The sequence below is a fragment of the Musca autumnalis genome, unplaced genomic scaffold (assembly GCF_047663935.1).
Source record: "Musca autumnalis isolate F117 unplaced genomic scaffold, ASM4766393v1 scaffold_3, whole genome shotgun sequence".
NCBI lineage: Eukaryota > Metazoa > Arthropoda > Insecta > Diptera > Muscidae > Musca > Musca autumnalis.
The window spans coordinates 72,585,336-72,607,122 of record NW_027411866.1 but is presented as its reverse complement, the minus strand read 5'-3'; the positions used below and the strand labels follow the sequence as shown (position 1 = coordinate 72,607,122).

General features: G+C 36.5%; 1 protein-coding gene across 1 annotated transcript in view; it reads left to right on the top strand.

Annotated features, from left to right (window-relative positions):
* Positions 1 to 21,010, top strand: part of LOC141400145 (uncharacterized) — a 406,721-nt gene extending 385,711 nt beyond the window's left edge. The window contains exon 4 of the mRNA XM_073979595.1: positions 19,877 to 21,010. Coding sequence (XP_073835696.1) covers positions 19,877 to 20,025 — 149 coding nt within the window. The 3' untranslated portion in view covers positions 20,026 to 21,010. The remainder of the gene's footprint in view (positions 1 to 19,876) is intronic.
* Positions 21,011 to 21,787: the final 777 nt, after the last annotated feature.

Genomic DNA, 21,787 nt, shown 5'->3' with positions numbered 1-21,787 from the left:
TTTCCACCTGAAACTTGTTCGTATAGGTCCACGTCTTTATATAGCCCCTATAGAACGGTACCTGCCGATTTTCGGTATTTTGAAGGTTGTGGCCTCAATATTCCACCGAAATGGCCGAAATTTGGTATTTGGTTTTCGTTGGGGGTATAAAACTTTCCCCTTGAAATTTGTCGGTATTGCTCCACGTCTTCATTTAGCCCCCATTAGAACTGTTCCTCCAAAACAAAAATTTTCCGACTACTGATACCCCAAATACTAATTTATCAAATCTAATCGTAAATATAATTTGTGTACCTTTATATGGTTGCTATATCAAAGTGTAGACCTATCTTGACAATTTTTGGTGGGAAAATTTTGTAACTGCAGAGAACCTTAAATGTGAAATTACTGGTAGTTCCGTCAAACCATGTAGCTAAGGCCCTCAAAATACCGAAAACTGGGAGGTGCCGTTATGTGGGGACTATACCAAAACATAGACCTATGTTGACGATTTATAGTGAAGAAGTTTAGTGACTACCGAGAACCCCAAATATCAAATTACGGCTAGTTCGGTTTAAATTTTTAGCTATAATCCTAAAAGGACCGAAAATCGATAGGTACTGTTATATGGGAGCTATATGAAAGCATGGACCTATGTTGACGATTTTTTTGTGGAGAAGTATCACGATCACTGAGAACCTAAAATGTCAAATTATAGGTAATTCAGTTGGTTATAAATTGGCTATACCAAAACATGGACATATCGCACCTGTTCAACAAAAGGGTAGTATCTCAAAAATTTTCTACTTTTCAGTATAGACAAAAACGATTTATGTTTAAGTTAAAGGTATAATACACAAAAAAAAAACAAGTAAGCAAAGGCTATAGTCGGACAGGGCCGACCATACGATACCCTACACCACTACCCTGCGAGTTAGCTTTCAGCAAATCAAAGTTTCTTTTGGACAAACAAGCTCATTGTAAGAAATAAATTTTTGGAGTCTGCAACCTTATCACATTAAGTTTAAATAGCAATATAATAATTGTTCCACAAACATCCCAGAAGGGACAGGGTGTGCACCACGATTCATATTACAGCAATAGTATGGGGCCTACTGTTTATCACCGAGTCCGAAAGGCGCCAATAAGTAATTTTAGAACGGACATTTAGTCTGGACCTAGTTTTTTATTTGCTAAACCATATGGAAGACTTTGTGCCCTAAATATCCCATCGAATTGGCTGATAGTAGAGTTATTAAGTATTCGTTCATCACAATTTTCGACCTGAAATTTATAGGTATAGGTCCAGGTCTTCTTATAGCTCCCATAGAACCGTACCTCCCGGTACCCGGTATTTTGAAGGTTGTGGCCTCAATATCAAATTGAAGTAGCTGATATTTTGTATTCAGTCTTCGTTGGAGGTAAAAAAAACTTTCCACCTGAAATTTGTCGTTGTATGTCCACGTCTTCATATAGCTCCCATAATCAGAACCTACCGATTTTCTGTACTTTGAAGGTTATGGTCTCAATATCCCTCCGAATTGGCTAAAATTTGGTATAAAGTCTTCATTGGGGGTATTAAACTTTCCATCTGAAATTTGTCGGTATGGGTCTAGGCGTTCATATAGCTCCCATACAACAAAGGCTCCTCATGTTCGATATTTTGAAGATTGTGGCTCTGGTTACAGATTTCTCTATTTTATTGACTTGTCTGAAGTGAATTTCAAACAGAATTATTGAAATTATTATTGAAATATATGTAGCATACGAAAATATGGGAAATATAGAAATTTTCCATATGCAAAAATAATATTTGTATATGCATAATTTATACATTTCGCATATTTTTGCATATGTGATATTTTTCGATTGGAATTTAATTAGAAGCCAAAAATATGCAAATTTTACAAAAATAGGTGTTGCATAAAATTCCGCTGTCTACATATCATTGAGCTGATATTAATCGGGGTGCTCTCATTGATATGAGAGAAGACTCCCTTGACCCTACTGGGATGTTTGTGGAACAATTATATACAGTACATTTTAAGAAATATTCTTAAATTTGAAAATTGGCGTTGTATAGCAATTTCTGCTACATCTTTAAATTTTGAACAATTGGACAGGTAATATGATAGGGTAACACGCAATTTGTAAGAACTGAGAATTTGTCTGTCATGATAGAGAAAATTTGTAGCATGGGAGGAAGATGTGGTTCTCTTCACAAAACTCATTATATCTTAGGTAGTAGGTCCGTTACCAAGCACACATATTATTGCAATTTTCATCAGAGGAAAGATCGGTAGTTAATGTTTCTTATATAGTCGACTTTGCCGTTATATGGCCTCCAGGGATTCAAATATGGACCAAAAATAAAATGTTTTTATTTAGCATACAAAAGTAATGGTCCATCCAAGAGGTCCGCTGAAATCTGCTGAAAAAATCAAAACGATTCGATAGGACTCTTAAATTTAACTTTTCCAAACATTGTGTGGGAGTTACTAGAAGGTGTGTACCGATATAGTCTCACCCGATCTATATCTGGAAGGAATAATAACATATGAAAGTTTGGACCAAATCGATTTCGGGATTCGAGAGTTATCATTCACACAATTTTTAAGAAAAATTTTGAAATTTTGTGGGAGAGTTGCCCGAAGGAGTGAACCGATATAGCCCATATTCGAAATTAAACTAAGTTTGGGCAAAAAATTACGAAGTGCAAAATTTGGTTCGAATCGGTAGATCCGTTCGGGAGTTATCGTACGCACCACCAGCTAGACAGTAAGAGAGACAGTTGAACGGACAGGGCTAAACCGACTCCAAACTGTTTGAAACGAATTTCTTCCAATCATACTTTTTCGATGGGCACATCTTTGGTCGTATTTTGTATATTTTGTATTAACCTGAGGGTATAAAATAGGTGGCGACAACTGAACTGAAAATTTCTCTGTCATGATTGAAACAATTTGTAGTATGAGAGGAAATTGTGGTTCTCCACACAAAACCCATTATATTAGGAAGTAGGCCCGTTATCTAGCAGACACATTACGGCAATTTGCATCAGGAGAAATATCAGTATTTATTTTTCCATATGTAGGCTACTTTGCCGGTATATGCCATCCAGGAATAAAAATATGGACCAAAAATAAAATTTGTATATTTTTCATACAAAAGTAATGGTTCATTTCACCCACTAAATACTATCGGATCATCATCCAAAATTGTAGGCATCTTCTTCGACCTAAACCCCTACCTCATGCAAACTTTCGTGACTATTGATCTATAATTGCGACCTCTAGTATGCTTTTGATTACATTACAAGCAAAACACTCGATATATTAGGCTGTAACTCTGTTATCTGACCACATAAATCAACATAATTGACATTAATTAAAAGGGCAAGAGTTGTCCTTCCAAATATTATTTATGTGGGCGGAATGTGTGGTCCAGGAATAAAGATATTACCGGTATATTAAAATTTTTCACAATTTTCACACAGAAGTTGTGGTCCATTTGACCCTCTAAACATCATCCGATCACCATCTCAAATTGCAAGCTTCTTCTTTGTCATATAATCTTACATTATTTAAAATTTCGAGGCGATCGGACTATAATTGCGACATACATAGCCGCTACAAAATCGGATAAAAATTTTGTTTTTGGTCCATTTCACCCGCTTAATATTTCTCGATCATCACCAATAAGAATAGGGATCTATTCTGATCTGAACCCGACCTCCATACAAAATTTCGTGACGATCGGTCCATAATTGCGGCCTGGAGCGTGTTTACAATTTATAATGGACAGACGGACGGACGGACGGACGGACAGACACACATCTCAAAATCGCTTTATCTCGTCGAGATATGAAGATTGGTATACCACATTGGGGGTCTCCGACGAATATTTCGCGGTGTTACATGAATTTTTACCAAAACAAACTTATAATACCCTTTTCCACATTGTGGTATAGGGTATAACTATGCCATCGTAAAGATATCTTTTTTACTACACTACAGCACTGGATTTCTTTTTATTTCATTAAGTATTTGGTGACATTTCTGACCATTTTTTGAGTTACTACCATTTTGTTGAAACAAATGTTTGTTTTAGTAGAGAAATTACTTCGACTTGTGGCCCTTTAACTGAAAAAAATGGGCGGCGATTGATAAAATAAAGAGGGATCAATTCGAAATACTACTCTTTTGCTGAAAAAATCGCGATGTAAATGTCTGAAACATGTGGGCGCAACTTGAAATAAGTCTCTTTTGGCGATACAGAGTAGTAATTCTGAAGAGATGACAATTGACTAATCGGTATTTTTGATGAAAGAGTAGACAAAACATGGACTTATGCACATAATTTTTGGAATATAAGTTTTTTGTTCACTAGGAATTCGGTCGAGGGCTACACCAAAACGATATAGTCCATCATCGAACTTGACCTATCTGCAAATAACAGACACAACTTGCCAAAATTTCAGCGTCCTATCTACATTTTTTTGAATGCTAGAGTGATTACAACAGATGCAGAATCGAAATGCATAGATCGACCCAGAATTTCACCCTGATCAAGAATATACATACTTTATGATTTATGATTATTTCAATGCGTTACAAACGGAAAAACAATCGTACTATACCATCCGAATTTAACGCCGTTCTTGGTTGTTTTCTCTACTATCATGCTGCGGTATCATTAATTTTTCCTATCGTACAGTGTATCGGATCTTCTAGCTCACCTATACCTATACCTAGCTGAGAAAGTCGCACGGACTCACCCGACAGCAGTACAGTAGTCCCACAAAGAATCACTGGTGTGCCACCAGTTTTCCGCTGAGGAAAACCCCTTGTCAGTCAGGAATCCACAACGTTATCAATAAGGAAACTGCACGGGTGAAGGAGTAATTGGTAATCACACTTTATCTGGAAAAGTGAAGAATGCACATTGACAAAAAAAAAACACCTTGAAATCTTGCAATATCAGGACGTGGTCATCAAGAATGAATCTAAAGAAATTATGGTGGCTGCGCTCAAATAGAAAGATAGTTCAAAGCTCAAAAATCGAAAACGGACTCCAGAATGTGTTAGATGTATCCAACCTGTGGGGATCAATTGTTGTTGTTGTTGTAACCAGCGTTGCCAGTATTTTTTAGACTCTTTTCCCCAACTTGTCCAAAACTTTTCCCCAAAATTCCCCAGATTTTATTGAATTTCCTCAAAAAATTCCCCAAAAATTTTTTTAACAAATAATTACAAAAAAAAAAATAAATTAGTTTTATTTTACTACAAAAATGCATATCACTAAACTTGTAAAGTATTCTATATACTTATATATGAATTAAATTAACGATATTGAAAACTTCACTTTCAAGTGACTCAGAATCATTAGTCTTATTGGATTTATGTATATAAATTTGTATAATGAAAGAGTTGTAACATTTTTTTAGGTGGTCAAAATTTTTACAACAAATTGAGTTGTTAGAAAATTGATTATTTATTCTAGTAACTCGTACTGCATTTTACTGAATATGGTTCAAAATAGGAGACTCTTTCTACTTAAGAATTACTTTTTGGAACGGAAAGCACATTTAATACCAGCTCCAATTTACGAATGATAACTTTCTCCATTGCGATTCGTAAACAATCGTGGAGATTTTAGTGTTGACAACTGGTTCTAAAAAGCTTCGTAAAAAGCTAAAATTGTGTTGACCTAGTGAATTGCTGCAAATATTGGGGCAAAATTGCTTGTATGTTTAAAAATTGCATATTTGTAGGCATCGGTTTCAGCATATGTATTAACAGCGTTTAAGATATTCGGCACTGGTCTTTTTTACTTTAATAATTTTTTGCTAAATAGAAGTACATGCCAAAATTAAAGCCTAGGTCCATGGCTTCTCATGGTACATATGTCGAGTCGTTTTCGATTGATTCCACTATTTTTTCAATATCTTCTTAATTTTTTATAAATGGTTTCAATATTCGAGTGCACAGGGGAAAATGCATATTAGCAGCGTGCATCGGTTTGAAAACTTAAGTTAAGGCCCGTTCTTACATCTTTTCTTTAAAATCTCTTTTTGTTATACCTTACTTTAAGAAAAATAAGGAATAAAATTCGCATTACCAGGGATTTGTTATTACATCTTCCATTCCATTTCAAGCAAAACAGTCTGTATACATCAAATTTACTCAAATCGGATTGGATGATTTGAATTTGCTCTCAAATTTTTCTTGTTTTTGGGCGCACTTTAAATTTTAAAAGGAACAAAAGTTCCTTTTATTTTATCTGGCACTTACAATTAAAGCAAACTTGTATGAATAAAAAACGGGTTATCTGTCCGATATCGGCCAACATTTAACTACAAAAAGGATATAATAACGGGCCTAAGCATATCTCTATTATAATTGGAGCTATGAATGTTAAATAAAGTTTAATTTCATTGCCCATCAATCCAGAAATCATATCTGCAGTTAAGTCCCCTTCAACAGTAGAAAAGATTGAAAATGTTTGTTGCAGTCGGAGAACTTACTAGAAGCCTGGTTAGTTCCTTTTGAGAGCACACCAAAGACGTTAGGGTTATTTTTCTAATGATTTATTGTGAATACAGTTTTTTTGTAGCTTTACAGATGATACAAATTAAAGTTTATGAAAATGATAAATTAATTGTTGATTGGTATGATGGATGAGAGGTGATGAAAGCTTCAAAATTGTATGAACGCACGGCTTGTCTTCTCCCGACCAACTGACAAAAAAAATCAAATTACATGTCAAAGATGATTAGTTATTATCATCGGCGGTAATGTTATCCCTAAACGGCGGCAACAATGTTATTTTAATTCAACCCACTGTTCTAGTACGCTGTCAGTCGTCGAACCGCATGATAACACTTCAAATCTGTCATAAATTATTACAGCTGCGACCGGTTAGTATATGATGCATGTTATTTGTGCGTGACGCGAGCGTTACTACCGTTCACGTACTGAAATTAAAAAAGATCAGATAATTTGAAGTAATTAGTCAAAAAATAAATTCCCCAAAAATCCCCAAATATTTTTCAGATTTCCTCAACATTTTCCCAATTCCCCAAGTCGAAATTTTTTTCCCCATGTCAAATATAAATTCCCCAATTTGGGGAAAAATCCCCAATACTGACAACTCTGGTTGTAACAGGTTTATGATATGTTTGTAAAAGTCGCGGCCCGCGTAAAAACAACCACATGAAAACTTCTACAACAAACTTGGCATCACTTACACATTTTCCATGTGGTTCTTGCGTGTGAAGCGACTCGCAACGGACCGATTGTGCCGAGGCCTCAGATTTGTTTTTCTGCTCAATCTGGCTCTGGGTCTATTTCCAGGTCTAGGAATGTGGCTGCTTCGATGGGCTGTTACCACAAAGCTACTGGAATTAGTTGAGTAGGTTTGGCAGGGAAGTCTTTTCTCTACCCGAGCGGCGATTAATTAACTCTCTGCAACTGGGCCAATTAGGTTTCCCATGATTAATGAAAGTGCGGCGTTCAGAGGTAATGTAATCGGGCGGTTTGCTGATAGAGATAATTTTGGGAAGATGGTCTGACTCAAGGGAAAAGGCAGGTGAGTTCATTTGCCATACCAGGTGACACGTTGGTTATATCTGGCGAATTGGGACGCTCCCCGCTGATTCTGGTAGGGGCGTCCACATTGACCGGGCAAAACGTAGAGCTATCAAATTGCTCAGCCAGCACTATACTCATGATGAGCATTAAAGTCCCCCAGGACCAGTCGGTTATGAACCTCCAAAAGCGGGCTAATGTTGGGCCTTTAACCTGGAGCACTGTTATTTATCAGCGGAATGTATAAGTTAAGCCATTCTAATACGGCAGTTCCACACCACTATGATCCCACATCCAAATTTTTCTGCCCAAAACTATTTCAACGTCCATTTTGTATTGAAATTGTGTAAAAACACTATTTATTACGAGTTTTCGGCCAAAATTACGAAAAACCTCCAAAATTCATTGAATGGGGTCTAAACCAAAACATTGACATATGTTAACAATTTTTGATACGAAGGATTCGTATCTTCCAAGAAGTCAAAGTACCAAATTTCAGCCGAATTGGTTATAAAATGTCGCTAAAAGCTCCAATATATCTAAAATCGGGTGGTGTCATTATGTGGGGGCTATGACAAAAGTAGGACATATTTTGAAACAAAAGTTTCTGCACTCTCAAACCTCTAAATACACAGTCATAATATAGTCATATCAGATATTTATACATAAATTCTCCCATCTTAATATACAAGGTGGCACAAAATTATTCCTCCTATCCAGAGTTGTCAGTATTGGGGATTTTTCCCCAAATTGGGGAATTTTTATTTGACATGGGGAAAAAAATTTCGACTTGGGGAATTGGGAAAATGTTGAGGAAATCTGAAAAATATTTGGGGATTTTTGGGGAATTTATTTTTTGACTAATTACTTCAAATTATCTGATCTTTTTTAATTTCAGTACGTGAACGGTAGTAACGCTCGCGTCACGCACAAATAACATGCATCATATACTAACCGGTCGCAGCTGTAATAATTTATGACAGATTTGAAGTGTTATCATGCGGTTCGACGACTGACAGCGTACTAGAACAGTGGGTTGAATTGAAATAACATTGTTGCCGCCGTTTAGGGATAACATTACCGCCGATGATAATAACTAATCATCTTTGACATGTAATTTGAATTTTTTTGTCAGTTGGTCGGGAGAAGACAAGCCGTGCGTTCATACAATTTTGAAGCTTTCATCACCTCTCATCCATCATACCAATCAACAATTAATTTATCATTTTCATAAACTTTAATTTGTATCATATGTAAAGCTACAAAAAACTGTATTCACAATAAATCATTAGAAAAATAACCCTAACGTCTTTGGTGTGCTCTCAAAAGGAACTAACCAGGCTTCTAGTAAGTTCTCCGACTGCAACAAACATTTTCAATCTTTTCTACTGTTGAAGGGGACTTAACTGCAGATATGATTTCTGGATTGATGGGCAATGAAATTAAACTTTATTTAACATTCATAGCTCCAATTATAATAGAGATATGCTTAGGCCCGTTATTATATCCTTTTTGTAGTTAAATGTTGGCCGATATCGGACAGATAACCCGTTTTTTATTCATACAAGTTTGCTTTAATTGTAAGTGCCAGATAAAATAAAAGGAACTTTTGTTCCTTTTAAAATTTAAAGTGCGCCCAAAAACAAGAAAAATTTGAGAGCAAATTCAAATCATCCAATCCGATTTGAGTAAATTTGATGTATACAGACTGTTTTGCTTGAAATGGAATGGAAGATGTAATAACAAATCCCTGGTAATGCGAATTTTATTCCTTATTTTTCTTAAAGTAAGGTATAACAAAAAGCGATTTTAAAGAAAAGATGTAAGAACGGGCCTTAACTTAAGTTTTCAAACCGATGCACGCTGCTAATATGCATTTTCCCCTGTGCACTCGAATATTGAAACCATTTATAAAAAATTAAGAAGATATTGAAAAAATAGTGGAATCAATCGAAAACGACTCGACATATGTACCATGAGAAGCCATGGACCTAGGCTTTAATTTTGGCATGTACTTCTATTTAGCAAAAAATTATTAAAGTAAAAAAGACCAGTGCCGAATATCTTAAACGCTGTTAATACATATGCTGAAACCGATGCCTACAAATATGCAATTTTTAAACATACAAGCAATTTTGCCCCAATATTTGCAGCAATTCACTAGGTCAACACAATTTTAGCTTTTTACGAAGCTTTTTAGAACCAGTTGTCAACACTAAAATCTCCACGATTGTTTACGAATCGCAATGGAGAAAGTTATCATTCGTAAATTGGAGCTGGTATTAAATGTGCTTTCCGTTCCAAAAAGTAATTCTTAAGTAGAAAGAGTCTCCTATTTTGAACCATATTCAGTAAAATGCAGTACGAGTTACTAGAATAAATAATCAATTTTCTAACAACTCAATTTGTTGTAAAAATTTTGACCACCTAAAAAAATGTTACAACTCTTTCATTATACAAATTTATATACATAAATCCAATAAGACTAATGATTCTGAGTCACTTGAAAGTGAAGTTTTCAATATCGTTAATTTAATTCATATATAAGTATATAGAATACTTTACAAGTTTAGTGATATGCATTTTTGTAGTAAAATAAAACTAATTTATTTTTTTTTTTTTGTAATTATTTGTTAAAAAAATTTTTGGGGAATTTTTTGAGGAAATTCAATAAAATCTGGGGAATTTTGGGGAAAAGTTTTGGACAAGTTGGGGAAAAGAGTCTAAAAAATACTGGCAACGCTGCTCCTATCAGAAAATGCTATAATTTTTGCGATTGGCCCCTACAAGCTACACTGCTCCAGAACACGGAATATTGGTGACTATTTATTTGATCAATAATCGGTCGGCAATTTTGGCACAACGTGAATTTCGTCGCAGACGTTTAGCCGCTCGCTTCGAAGAGACTGGCACAACACGAGATGCTGCCAGGCATGGCAGACCCCGGAGTATCCGTTTTGCAGAGAATATTGCTGCTGTAGCCGAGGATGTCACGGAAGCGCCGTCGACATAGACCAGACGACGTGCCACGCAAATGGGTATCAGTTGACGGTCTTTACAGCGAATTTTGGTACAATATTTGAAGATGTTTCCATACAAAGTCCAGACGGTGCATCAGCTGTTAAATGCTGACCGCAAATCGCGTCTAACATACGATTAAACCATCCTTAATCACCACCAAGAGGAAGATGCTTTTTCATCAAAAATAATCATGAGTGATGAGGCGCTCCAGAATTCTTTTTGTGGGGCTTTTTGAAGTCGCGGTTTTATGTCAACAAGCCTCAGAGTCTTTCAGCTCTTAAAGACAATATCCGCCAAGAATGTTTGGATCTATCGCCGGAAGTTTTGGCCAAAGTGATGTAAAATGCCATAAAAAGGGCTCGAATGACAATAAACTGTGGCGGCGGCCATTTATCTGATATCATATTCTCGACTTGATGTAAAAAAATTAAAAGACCAAATAAAAACAAGTGAGCAAAGGCTATAGTCGGGACGGGGCCGACCATGTGATACCCTACACCACTACCCCTGTGCATAAGGTTTTCACTGGTAAACATTTCTTTTAGGGAATATAATCCGAATACCACCAAAAATAATATGCCTCTTTCTCTCTGGGACCCCCATAAGCAATCAAACTTTCGTGACCATCCGATCAAAATTACGACCTGATTGCAAAAAATGGAAGAATTGGATGAATTACCGACTATTGTGGTATCTCCCTTGTTTGACCACCTTCGCCAACCTGCTTTACGCCAATGTAAAGGTAATATTTTCTTCTTCAATTGACAGGTTTTGCCGTTGGAATACCCCTACTAAAAGCCAATATATTCACAAAGAATAAAACTTTGAATTTGTCTCCAAATGAGTTTTTGCCCATTCCGACCCCTAAATATTATCCGACCATCATTAAAATCAGTAGGCTTCTTCCCCTGTGAGACCCCCATTAACCCCTAAAATTTCGTGACGATCCGATCAAAATTGCAACCTGTGGCGTGATTACAAAATAATCGGAAAATGGGATGCATTATCGACTATTGTCATATCTCTGCTATTTGACCACCTACGACAACCTAATTTACATCGCTGGAAAGGTGATATTTTCTACTTTCCTTGCCAGGTTTTGCTTTTTATATACCTCTCAAAGAAACAGATATATTGGCTTTGAAATAAAACGTTGACCTTTCTCTAAATAAGTGTTTGCCCATTCCGACCCCTGAATATTATCCGACCATCATCAAAATCAATAGGCTTCTTTCCCTTTGGGACCCCCATTAACCCCCAAAATGTCGTGACGATCCGATCAAAATTGCGACCTGCAGCGTGATTACAAAAAAATCGGAAAATGGGATGCATTATCGACTATTGCCATATCTCTGCTATTTGACCACCTACGACAACCAACTTTACATCGTTGTAAAGGTGCTTTTTTCTACTTTCCTGCTTTTGATATACCTCTTAAAGAAACAGAGATATTGGCTTTGAAATAAAATGTTGATTTTTCTCCAAATAAGTGTTTGCCCATTCCGACCCCTAAATATTATCGGACCATCACCAAAATCAATAGGCTTCTTCATCTGTGAGACCCCCATTAACCCTCAAATTTTCGTGACGATCCGATCAAAATTGCGACCTATAGCGTGATTTTCAAAAAAATAGAAAAATGGGATGTATTACCGACTATTGCGATATCTCCGTTATTTGGTTACCTACGCCGACCTAGTTTGCATCATTGTAAAGACGGGATCTTCTACTTTCATAGTCAGGCTTTGCTTTTGGAAAATTTGCAACCAAAGCTGTGATATTCGTCAATATAATTAAAATCGCAAAAATTAAAATTGGGGTTTTATTTGCTACTATTGTGATATCTTCGTTGTTTGATCATCTACGAGCACCAACTTTACATCACTAGAAAGGAGATATTTTCTACTTTCATTGTCAGGTTTTGCTTTTGGTATACCCCATATAGAAGCTGAGATATTCGCTTTGAAAAAAAACGTTGTCTTTTTATCCACCTAAGTTTTTGCCCTTTCCGACCCCTAAATATTATCCGACCATCACCAAAATCAATAGGCTTCTTCCCCTCCGGGACCCTCATCAACACCAAAAATTTGGTGACGATCCGATCAAAATTGCGACCTGTAGCGTGATTACAAGGTTTAGATGGACAGACGGACAGACGGACGGACGGACGGACTGACGGACGGACACACATAGCCAGATAGACTCAGCTCGTCGAGACATTCATTTTGGTATATATAAGTTTGGGTCTACGACCATTATTTCGATGCGTTACAAACTTTTTGGCCAAAACCAACTTATAATACCCTCCCCACATAGTGGTGTAGGGTATAATAATCCCCAAGAAAAATCAAAGTTTTTCATTTTTTTTAAATTACAGCCAAAAAACTTCGGAAGATTACTTTTGCGCCACCTTGTACAAAAAAGTAATTGTTAAAAAAACGGCGAGGGTCATATTTGGTCATTTTTTAAAGTTTAATTATATTTAAACAAGTAAGAACGGCGTTATGTTCGGCCGGGCCGAACTTGTTATACCACAAGTTTCATAGAAGTAAAATGGAACAAGTAGTTTCTTTTCGTTTATGTCTTCTTCATAAATACCAAATTTCAGCAATTTCAAAATACCGAAATCAGGGAGATACCGTTCTATGGAGACTACATCAAAACTTCGATCTATACATACAAATTTCTGGCGGAAAGTTTTTAGACTCAAAAAAGACTTAATACCAAACTTCCGATATTTCGGTAAGATGACCTTCAAAATACCGACAATCAAGAGGTACGCTTCTAAGGGGGATGTAAGAAGACGTGGACCTATACTGATAATTCTCTTCTGGAATATTTTATAACCCCATGGAAGACTAAATTACAAATTTCAGTCATTTCAGTGGGATATTAACGTCACAACCCTCAGAATTACGAAAATCGGAAGGTACCGTTCTGTGGGGGCTATATCGAAACGTGGACCTATACCGACAAATTTCAGTCGGAAAAGCTTTAACCTCCAACATAGAATTAATACTAAATTTCAGACATTTCCGTCGCTGACCTTCAAAATACCGAAAATCGGGGGATGTACCAATACCAAATACCATTTCGGAGGAGTATTGAGGTCACAATCTACAAAATACTGAAAATCTGGAGGCATTGTTCTATGGGGGATATATGAAGGCGTGGACCTATACCGAAAAATTTAATATGGAAAGTTTTGAACCCCAAATGAAGACTAAATACCAAATTTCAACAATTTCGGTGGAATATTGATGCCAAAAATTTCAAAATACTGGAAATCCGGAGGTACCATTCTATGGGGGCTATATGAAGGCGGGGACCTATACCGACAAATTTCATATGGAAAGTTTTATACCCCAAATAAAGACCAAGTACCAATTTTCAGCCACTTCGATGGAATATTGAGGCCACAAACTTCAAAATACCGCAAATCGGGAGGCACCGTTCAATGGGGGCTACATGAAGGCGAGGACCTATACCGACAAAATTCTGGGGAAAAGTTTTATACCACCAACGAAGACTATGTATCAAATTTAAGCCATTTCGGTGCGATAATGAAAATCGGTATCCAATACCGAAAATCGGTATCCATATTATGGTGGAGGGTATAAACATATTTGTAAAAAATAATTTTGAATATACATAAAAGCATTGATTTTACTATGCTAATTTTACAAATGTCTTCGTTCTTTTTTAAGTACCACCATCCGCTTCCCGATTCATAATAACTTTTGAAACCTCCAAAAATAGTTTTGGCCAAAAATTTCTAGATTGAAACCATAGTGCACACCTGTCTGCAACCCACATACATTTTATGTACTGATTATTAGAGCCAGGCTCAATCGAGATACGTCTGTATTGAACAATAGGAAAGCCAATACCCCATCTTCTGGTGGCTGAGGAGCTGCAGATGTTGTGCTTGGTTTCATGCACCGCCGCAACCATGATATTCTCCCGACTCATAAAATACACCATTTCCACGATCTTATCTCGGAGTCCATTGCAATTAAGTTGCAAAAAGGATACATTTCGGGGATTGGAACAGCAACGTCTGGTGTTAAGTGCTTCGTGCGGCTGCTGTTGGGGGGACTGCGGGGGAGTCTCGACGATGAGCATTTATGTTTGATTGAAATCAGTCCTCCCTCAATCATTGTAAAATTTAACAGACGGCTTTAGACATGACATTAAGTTTATCTTTCGTCACTTCACTGAGTGAGGGATCTCGTAAAGTTTAAGCAGATGCCAAACATCTGCAATTCACACGCCCCTTCTTGTTCTTTAAGCATTTATTCTGATTCCTGAAACCCGGAACTGGTTGCGTAAAATCTCTTCATTCATTTCTTATTGGTGGGCTGATCATTGGTTCAGTAATAATTTTTTCCGTGCTGAAGATTTTGAAGAACTATCTATAGCTCTGTATGACTAACCAAATGCATGAAGACAAACTAAAACAAGTGAGCCAAGGCTATAGTCGAGTCGAGGATGACTATGTGGTACCCTACACCACTACCACTGTTCATAAGCTTTTGACTAATAAAATTCAAAATATTAAAATTGGGATAGCTTAGCGCCTTTGCTCTGAATGTCTTCATTAACACAGGTCAATTTTTTTGAAAAGCATTTAAGTGCATCGACAGTACAACCCAAATAAAAAATGGAAAAGTCGGATGTATGCCAACCATCAATAGGCTTCTTTCTCTGTTAGACCCCATCAAACCCCAAAATTTCGTGAGGATCCGATCAAAATTTCGTAGTGTGATTGCACAAAAATGGAAAAAGGGATGCATTACCGACTATTGCGATATCTCTGTTGTTTGACCACCTATGACAACCTACTTCACATCGTTGTAAAGGTGATATTTTCTACTTTCCTTGCCAGGTTTTGCTTTCGATATACCTCCTACAGAAGGGAGACATTAACTTTGAAATAAAACGTTGGTCTTTTTTCCAAAATTTTTTTTCACATTCCGACCCCTGAATAATATCCGACCATTATGATGGGATTTTTTACTTTCATTGTCAGACTTTGCTTTTGGAAGGTTCCGAACCAAAGCTGTGATATTTGTCATTATTATTAAAATCGCAAAAATGAAAAGTTGTGTTCTATTAGCGGCTTTTGCGATATCTTCGTTGTTTGACCACCTACGACAACCAACGTATATCGTTGCAGAGGTGATTAGTAGGTTTTGCTTTTGATATACCCCTTTTAGAATCGGAGATATTCGCTTTGAAATAAAACGTTGACTTTTTCTCCAAATAAGTTTTTGCCCACTCCGACCTGAATATTATCCGACCATCACCAAAATCAATAGGCTTCTTTCTCTGTAGGATCCCCATTAGCCCCCAAAATTTGGTGACGATCCGATCAAAATTGCGACCTGTAGCGTGATTACAAAAAAATTAAAAAATGGGATGTATTGCCGACTATTGTGATATCTCCGTTATGTGGCCACCTACTCCAACCTACTTTGCATCACTGTAAAGATGGGATTTTCTACTTTCATAGTCAGACTTTGTTTTTGGAAGATCCCCAACCGAAGGTGTGATATTCGTCATTATTATTAAAATCGCAAAAATATAAAGTTGGGTTCTATTAGCGGCTATTGCGATATATTCGTTGTTTGCTCACCTACGAGAACCTACTTTACACTGTGATATTTTCTACTTTTATTGTCAGGTTTTGCTTTTGGTATACCCCGTACAGAAGCTGAGATATTCGCTTTGGAAAAAAAAATCGTTGTCTTTTTATCAACATAAGTTTTTTGCCAATTCCGACACCTAAATATTACCCGACCATCACCAAAATCAACAGGCTTCTTCATCTGTGTGACCCCCATTAACCCTCAAAATTTCTTGACGATCAAAATTGCGACCTGTAGCGTGATTTCCAAAGAAGTGGACAAATGGGATGTATTACCGACTATTGCGATATCTCCGTTATTTGGTCACCTGCGCCGACCTAGTTTACATCATTGTAAAGATGGGATCTTCTACTTTCATAGCCAGGCTTTGCTTTTGGAAAGTCGCCAACCAAAGCTGTGATATTCGTCATTATAATTAAAATCGAAAAAATAAAAAGTTGGGTTCTATTAGCGGCTATTGCGATATATTCGTTGTTTGATCACCTACGAGAACCTACTTTACACTGTGATATTTTCTACTTTTATTGTCAGGTTTTGCTTTTGGTATACCCCGTACAGAAGCTGAGATATTCGCTTTGGAAAAAAAACGTTGTCTTTTTATCCACATAAGTTTTTTGCCAATTCCGACCCCTAAATATTACCCGTCCATCACCAAAATCAACAGGCTTCTTCATCTGTGTGACCCCCATTAAACCTCAAAATTTCGTGACGATCAAAATTGCGACCTGTAGCGTGATTTCCAAAGAAGTGGAAAAATGGGATGTATTACCGACTATTGCGATATCTCCGTTATTTGGTCACCAGCGCCGACCTAGTTTACATCATTGTAAAGATGGGATCTTCTACTTTCATAGCCAGACTTTGCTTTTGGAAAGTCGCCAACCAAAGCTGTGATATTCGTCATTATAATTAAAATCGAAAAAATAAGAAGTTGGGTTCTATTAGCGGCTATTGCGATATATTCGTTGTTTGATCACCTACGAGAACCTACTTTACACTGTGATATTTTCTACTTTTATTGTCAGGTTTTGCTTTTGGTATACCCCGTACAGAAGCTGAGATATTCGCTTTGGAAAAAAAACGTTGTCTTTTTATCCACATAAGTTTTTTGCCAATTCCGACCCCTAAATATTACCCGACCATCACCAAAATCAACAGGCTTCTTCATCTGTGTGACCCCCATTAACCCTCAAAATTTCGTGACGATCAAAATTGCGACCTGTAGCGTGATTTCCAAAGAAGTGGAAAAATGGGATGTATTACCGACTATTGCGATATCTCCGTTATTTGGTCACCTGCGCCGACCTAGTTTACATCATTGTAAAGATGGGATCTTCCACTTTCATAGCCAGGCTTTGCTTTTGGAAAGTCGCCAACCAAAGCTGTGATATTCGTCATTATAATTAAAATCGCAAAAATGAAAATTTGGTTTTTATTTGCGACTATTGTGATATTTTCGTTGTTTGAAGCTGAAATATTCGCTTTGGAAAAAAACGTTGTCTTTTTATCCACATAAGTTTTTTGCCAATTCCGACCCTTAAATATTATCCGACCTTCACCAAAATCAATAGGCTTCTTCCCCTCCGGGACCCCCAACAACAATCAAAATTTCGTGACGATCCGATCAAAATTGCGACCTGTAGCGTGATTACAAAGTTTAGATGGACATACGGACGGACGGACGGACACACATAGCCAGATCGACTCAGATCGTCGAGACATTCATTTTGGTATATATAAGTATGGGTCTTCGACCATTATTTCGATGCGTTACAAACTTTTTGGCCAAAACCAACTTATAATACCCTCCCCACATAGTGGTGTAGGGTATAAAAAGGCGAATTTCCATTTAGTTTTGGCCGAAGCAACCAGTGCTGCCGCAAGAAGGACAACCTCTCACTGACATTTAGCCTCTACAATGACAACGTGAACTTTTGATATTGAAAATGGGCTATATATGTCCACGTTTTGGTATAGCCCCTTATAAAGTGACGCGTCGACGCTTTAAAAAGTACTTCCGGGCATTCAGCATTCATAATATCCCTCCGAAATGGCGGAAATGGCCCCTGGAAATATGGCCCCAAAAGGCATTGGGAAAAATGGTCCGAAATTTGGGGTGAAACTGTATAATGAATTTTGACCCCGATATACCTCGAACAATTTCCCCCAAAATAATGCAATATTGCCCCATAAATAAAATGAAAAATTGCCCCAAGTTTGGGGTAATTTTGCCTAATGAAGTTTTACCCCAAAATAAAAAATGCAATGTCGCCCCAAAAATTTTATAATTTGTATTGGTAATATAAAAACAACCAACCATAGTATCGTTTACATTTTCTTTGCAGTAAGGACAAATAAAATGTTTCGATTTACCCAATGTTGAACAACACTTTAACTTTTTGCAAAGGCAACAATTTAAAAATTGTCCTTCCATAATACATATTCACACCATTTCTTCTAACTTTCTGATAAAAATCTAAATATATCGACACAATTAAAACAGATACAATTGAAGAAACTTGTATGATATAGCAAACTAGAATCTATTTTAATATATAATAATTAAGGGGGGGAAAGATTGTATGATTAATAAATCGGAGAAGCCACCAGAGAAAATTAAAAAATCGCACGATTTTTAAAACAATCTCCTTCAATGCTCCTTCACAAGTATTACAAATAAAAATCGATTTCAAACCGTTCATAATATCTGTTTTTTATTATAATATTTCATATTATATTATTATAATATATATTATTATAATATTATTATAATATTTCAATTGATATAAACATACTAATATCAAATGCTCTCCAATACGCACTCTATAATTTTTCTTTCCTTTTTTTTTAATTACATATTCACACTTCTTACGACTTCCACAGAACATCTTAGAATAAATTTTTTGCAAAGTTGATATATTTTACAACGGAGTAAAACGTAAATTGCCATTGTACGATTACAAATATAAAACAAATTTTTGTAAAATTTAATTATCGTTTTTGAAAAATATCTCAGAAACGCAAAAGGCCCCAAACATCGACAGAAAATGATTTTGGGGCCTTTTTGCATTTTTAATGTTTGGGGTCATATTTCATTTTTATTGAAATGCAATTATGTCCCAATTTTTGGGTGCAAAAATACCCCAAAAATTTGTGAAAAACTGCCCCACATTGCGTGTTGTTGTAATGTACACAATTTTTTGGGGTCATTTTGCATTTTTCGCGGAGCCGGCGGAAATTTGTTATTTTGTCTTCTTTGGGACTTCAATGCCTTTCTCCAGAAGTTTGTCGGTGCAGGCCAATGTTTTGATATTGCCCCCTAGAACTGTTTGCCAAGCCCGATTTTTATATTTTGAAATCTTTAATTGTGTTAAGTGCTAAGACCAGTAGAGCTTTAAATCAGTACCCCGTTGTCGGCTGTAGTCAAGCCATTCAAAGTTTGAAACTCCCATTCAGGTTTGCAGAATATACATATTCTCTTAATTTCATCCGAACATCTTCTACTGCACTCTGTTCATTCTCATCAAAAATACGTATTTGTAATTCTAAGACAATTTGCCAACTTTGTACCACAAAATCCAATTCAATAACAATACATTTATCTTGTATTTTTTTCTTCTCCTTTTTTCTATTCAGGTCGTTCATATGTTGGCATCAATGAGGAGATTATGTGGGTCAGCATTGGCATGGGTATAACCATTGCCCTATTGATCACCATTGCCCTGTGTTATATTGCACGCGAAAAATGTCAAAAACGTCAACGAGAATATTATGTGTCAGCATAGCTGGCTTTAAAATGTCAATCCGATTTGGCGACAAACAGTATTACCGCAACACCCGCCACAACAAAAACCACCAAACCAACGAAGACAACAGCTGCTGCGGACAGTTGTAGTGACACCACGGCAGTCGTCAGCACAAAGAAAGCCAAAAAATTCTCATTTAAAGTCAATAAGAGTAAGCGTGATTATGAAAACCGAAGGACCACCACCACCACCGATATCATCTCCATTTCTCAACCCACCGCCGCCGTTATCAATCAAGGCATTCAAACAACGACAACAATGACCAGTTTTAGTAATCGACCAGCATACGACAGCAGCAGTAGCAGCAATCAACAACAATGTCAGCACCAACATCCTGGTCATCCTCCGGTTACTCATCATCTACATCAACATCCGAATATAAATGTTAGATATTTAAATGAACTAAATTTGCTGTCATTTACAGCAGAAGCAAGAGCACCACCAGCTTCTTCTTCCTCATCAACATTGCAATTGCCATTAATTCAGGCGCCAATGGTGGCGGCAAATGCCTCTTCTTCTTCGTCATCGCCACGTCCTCAATTTCATGCTTACCTACATCAAATGCAGCAACATCATCATCAACAGCAACAACAACATCCACAGTACCAATATTATGCATATGACATTAGACCTTCCGGCAATGACCTACTATTGGTCCCCGATGAACAAGAACAGCAGCAGGATGAACACTTGTACATAGAATATGACAACACCAATGAAAGTCATAACAATGAAATAGGGTTTTCCAGTTTTAATATGGGCTCTTGGTGTACACGCTCTTGGGGTTAAGTGTAGGGATATTAGAGGTGAAAATTGAAAATTTCACTTGACTTAAATATGAAATATTTTATAAATTCTAGAATGCACTGTAGTATATTGTGTGCAGTTCAGTGAGGACATGATGTACGACCCATCAGCAGCAGCATTGTTTTCAAGACCACCTTCTACATATATAAAAGAAAAACCAAAAGATGGCATGATAAGCAATAGAAAGTATACATATTTGTATGTTTTTTACAATTAAGTATATGGTAATATTCAAAAATGTTGTACAATCTTTCAAGCTAATGTTGGTTCACCATTTAATAAATCAGGAACTAAAAATATATTTTATACAATATAAATATATTTATTTTAATTGAAGTATTTTAGCCAAGATCTCATAATATGGACCATCATAATTTATTTATGTGGGTGCTGTGGTGTTGGTGTTAATATAAACCAGTAAGGAAACGATCAAAGTCGGGTAGCGATGACTGCATGATACCCTACAACATCGTAATTTCAATATAATTTGGAGAATTTGTTTCTACACAAAATTTACGTTTGGTCCAATTTTGTGTTTGGGGCGTGAAGTACATGAAATCGGCCAAAAACATATATGGGAGCTACATCCACATCTGCAGTGGGATTCTCTAACTCATTTTTTGGTTACCGACAAAAATCGGCCAAATTAAAACGCAAAATTATGAATGAAAACATTGTTCCTATCTGTAGGACTTAGCGACAACTTTATTTTGGTTGCTAACTTACCGACAATTTCGTTAATTACCGAAATTATAAGCATTTTGATTTGACCAATTTTTGTCCGTAACCAAAAAAATGCGTTAGAGAATCCCACTACTGAACTGTTTTTAGAATAATTAAAAGAACTTGTTTCTAGTCCAAATTCCGTAAAATGTTTCAATGTTTCTTTAAAATTGAAGGTTATTGCATCAAATTAATGAAATCGGTCAAAAAT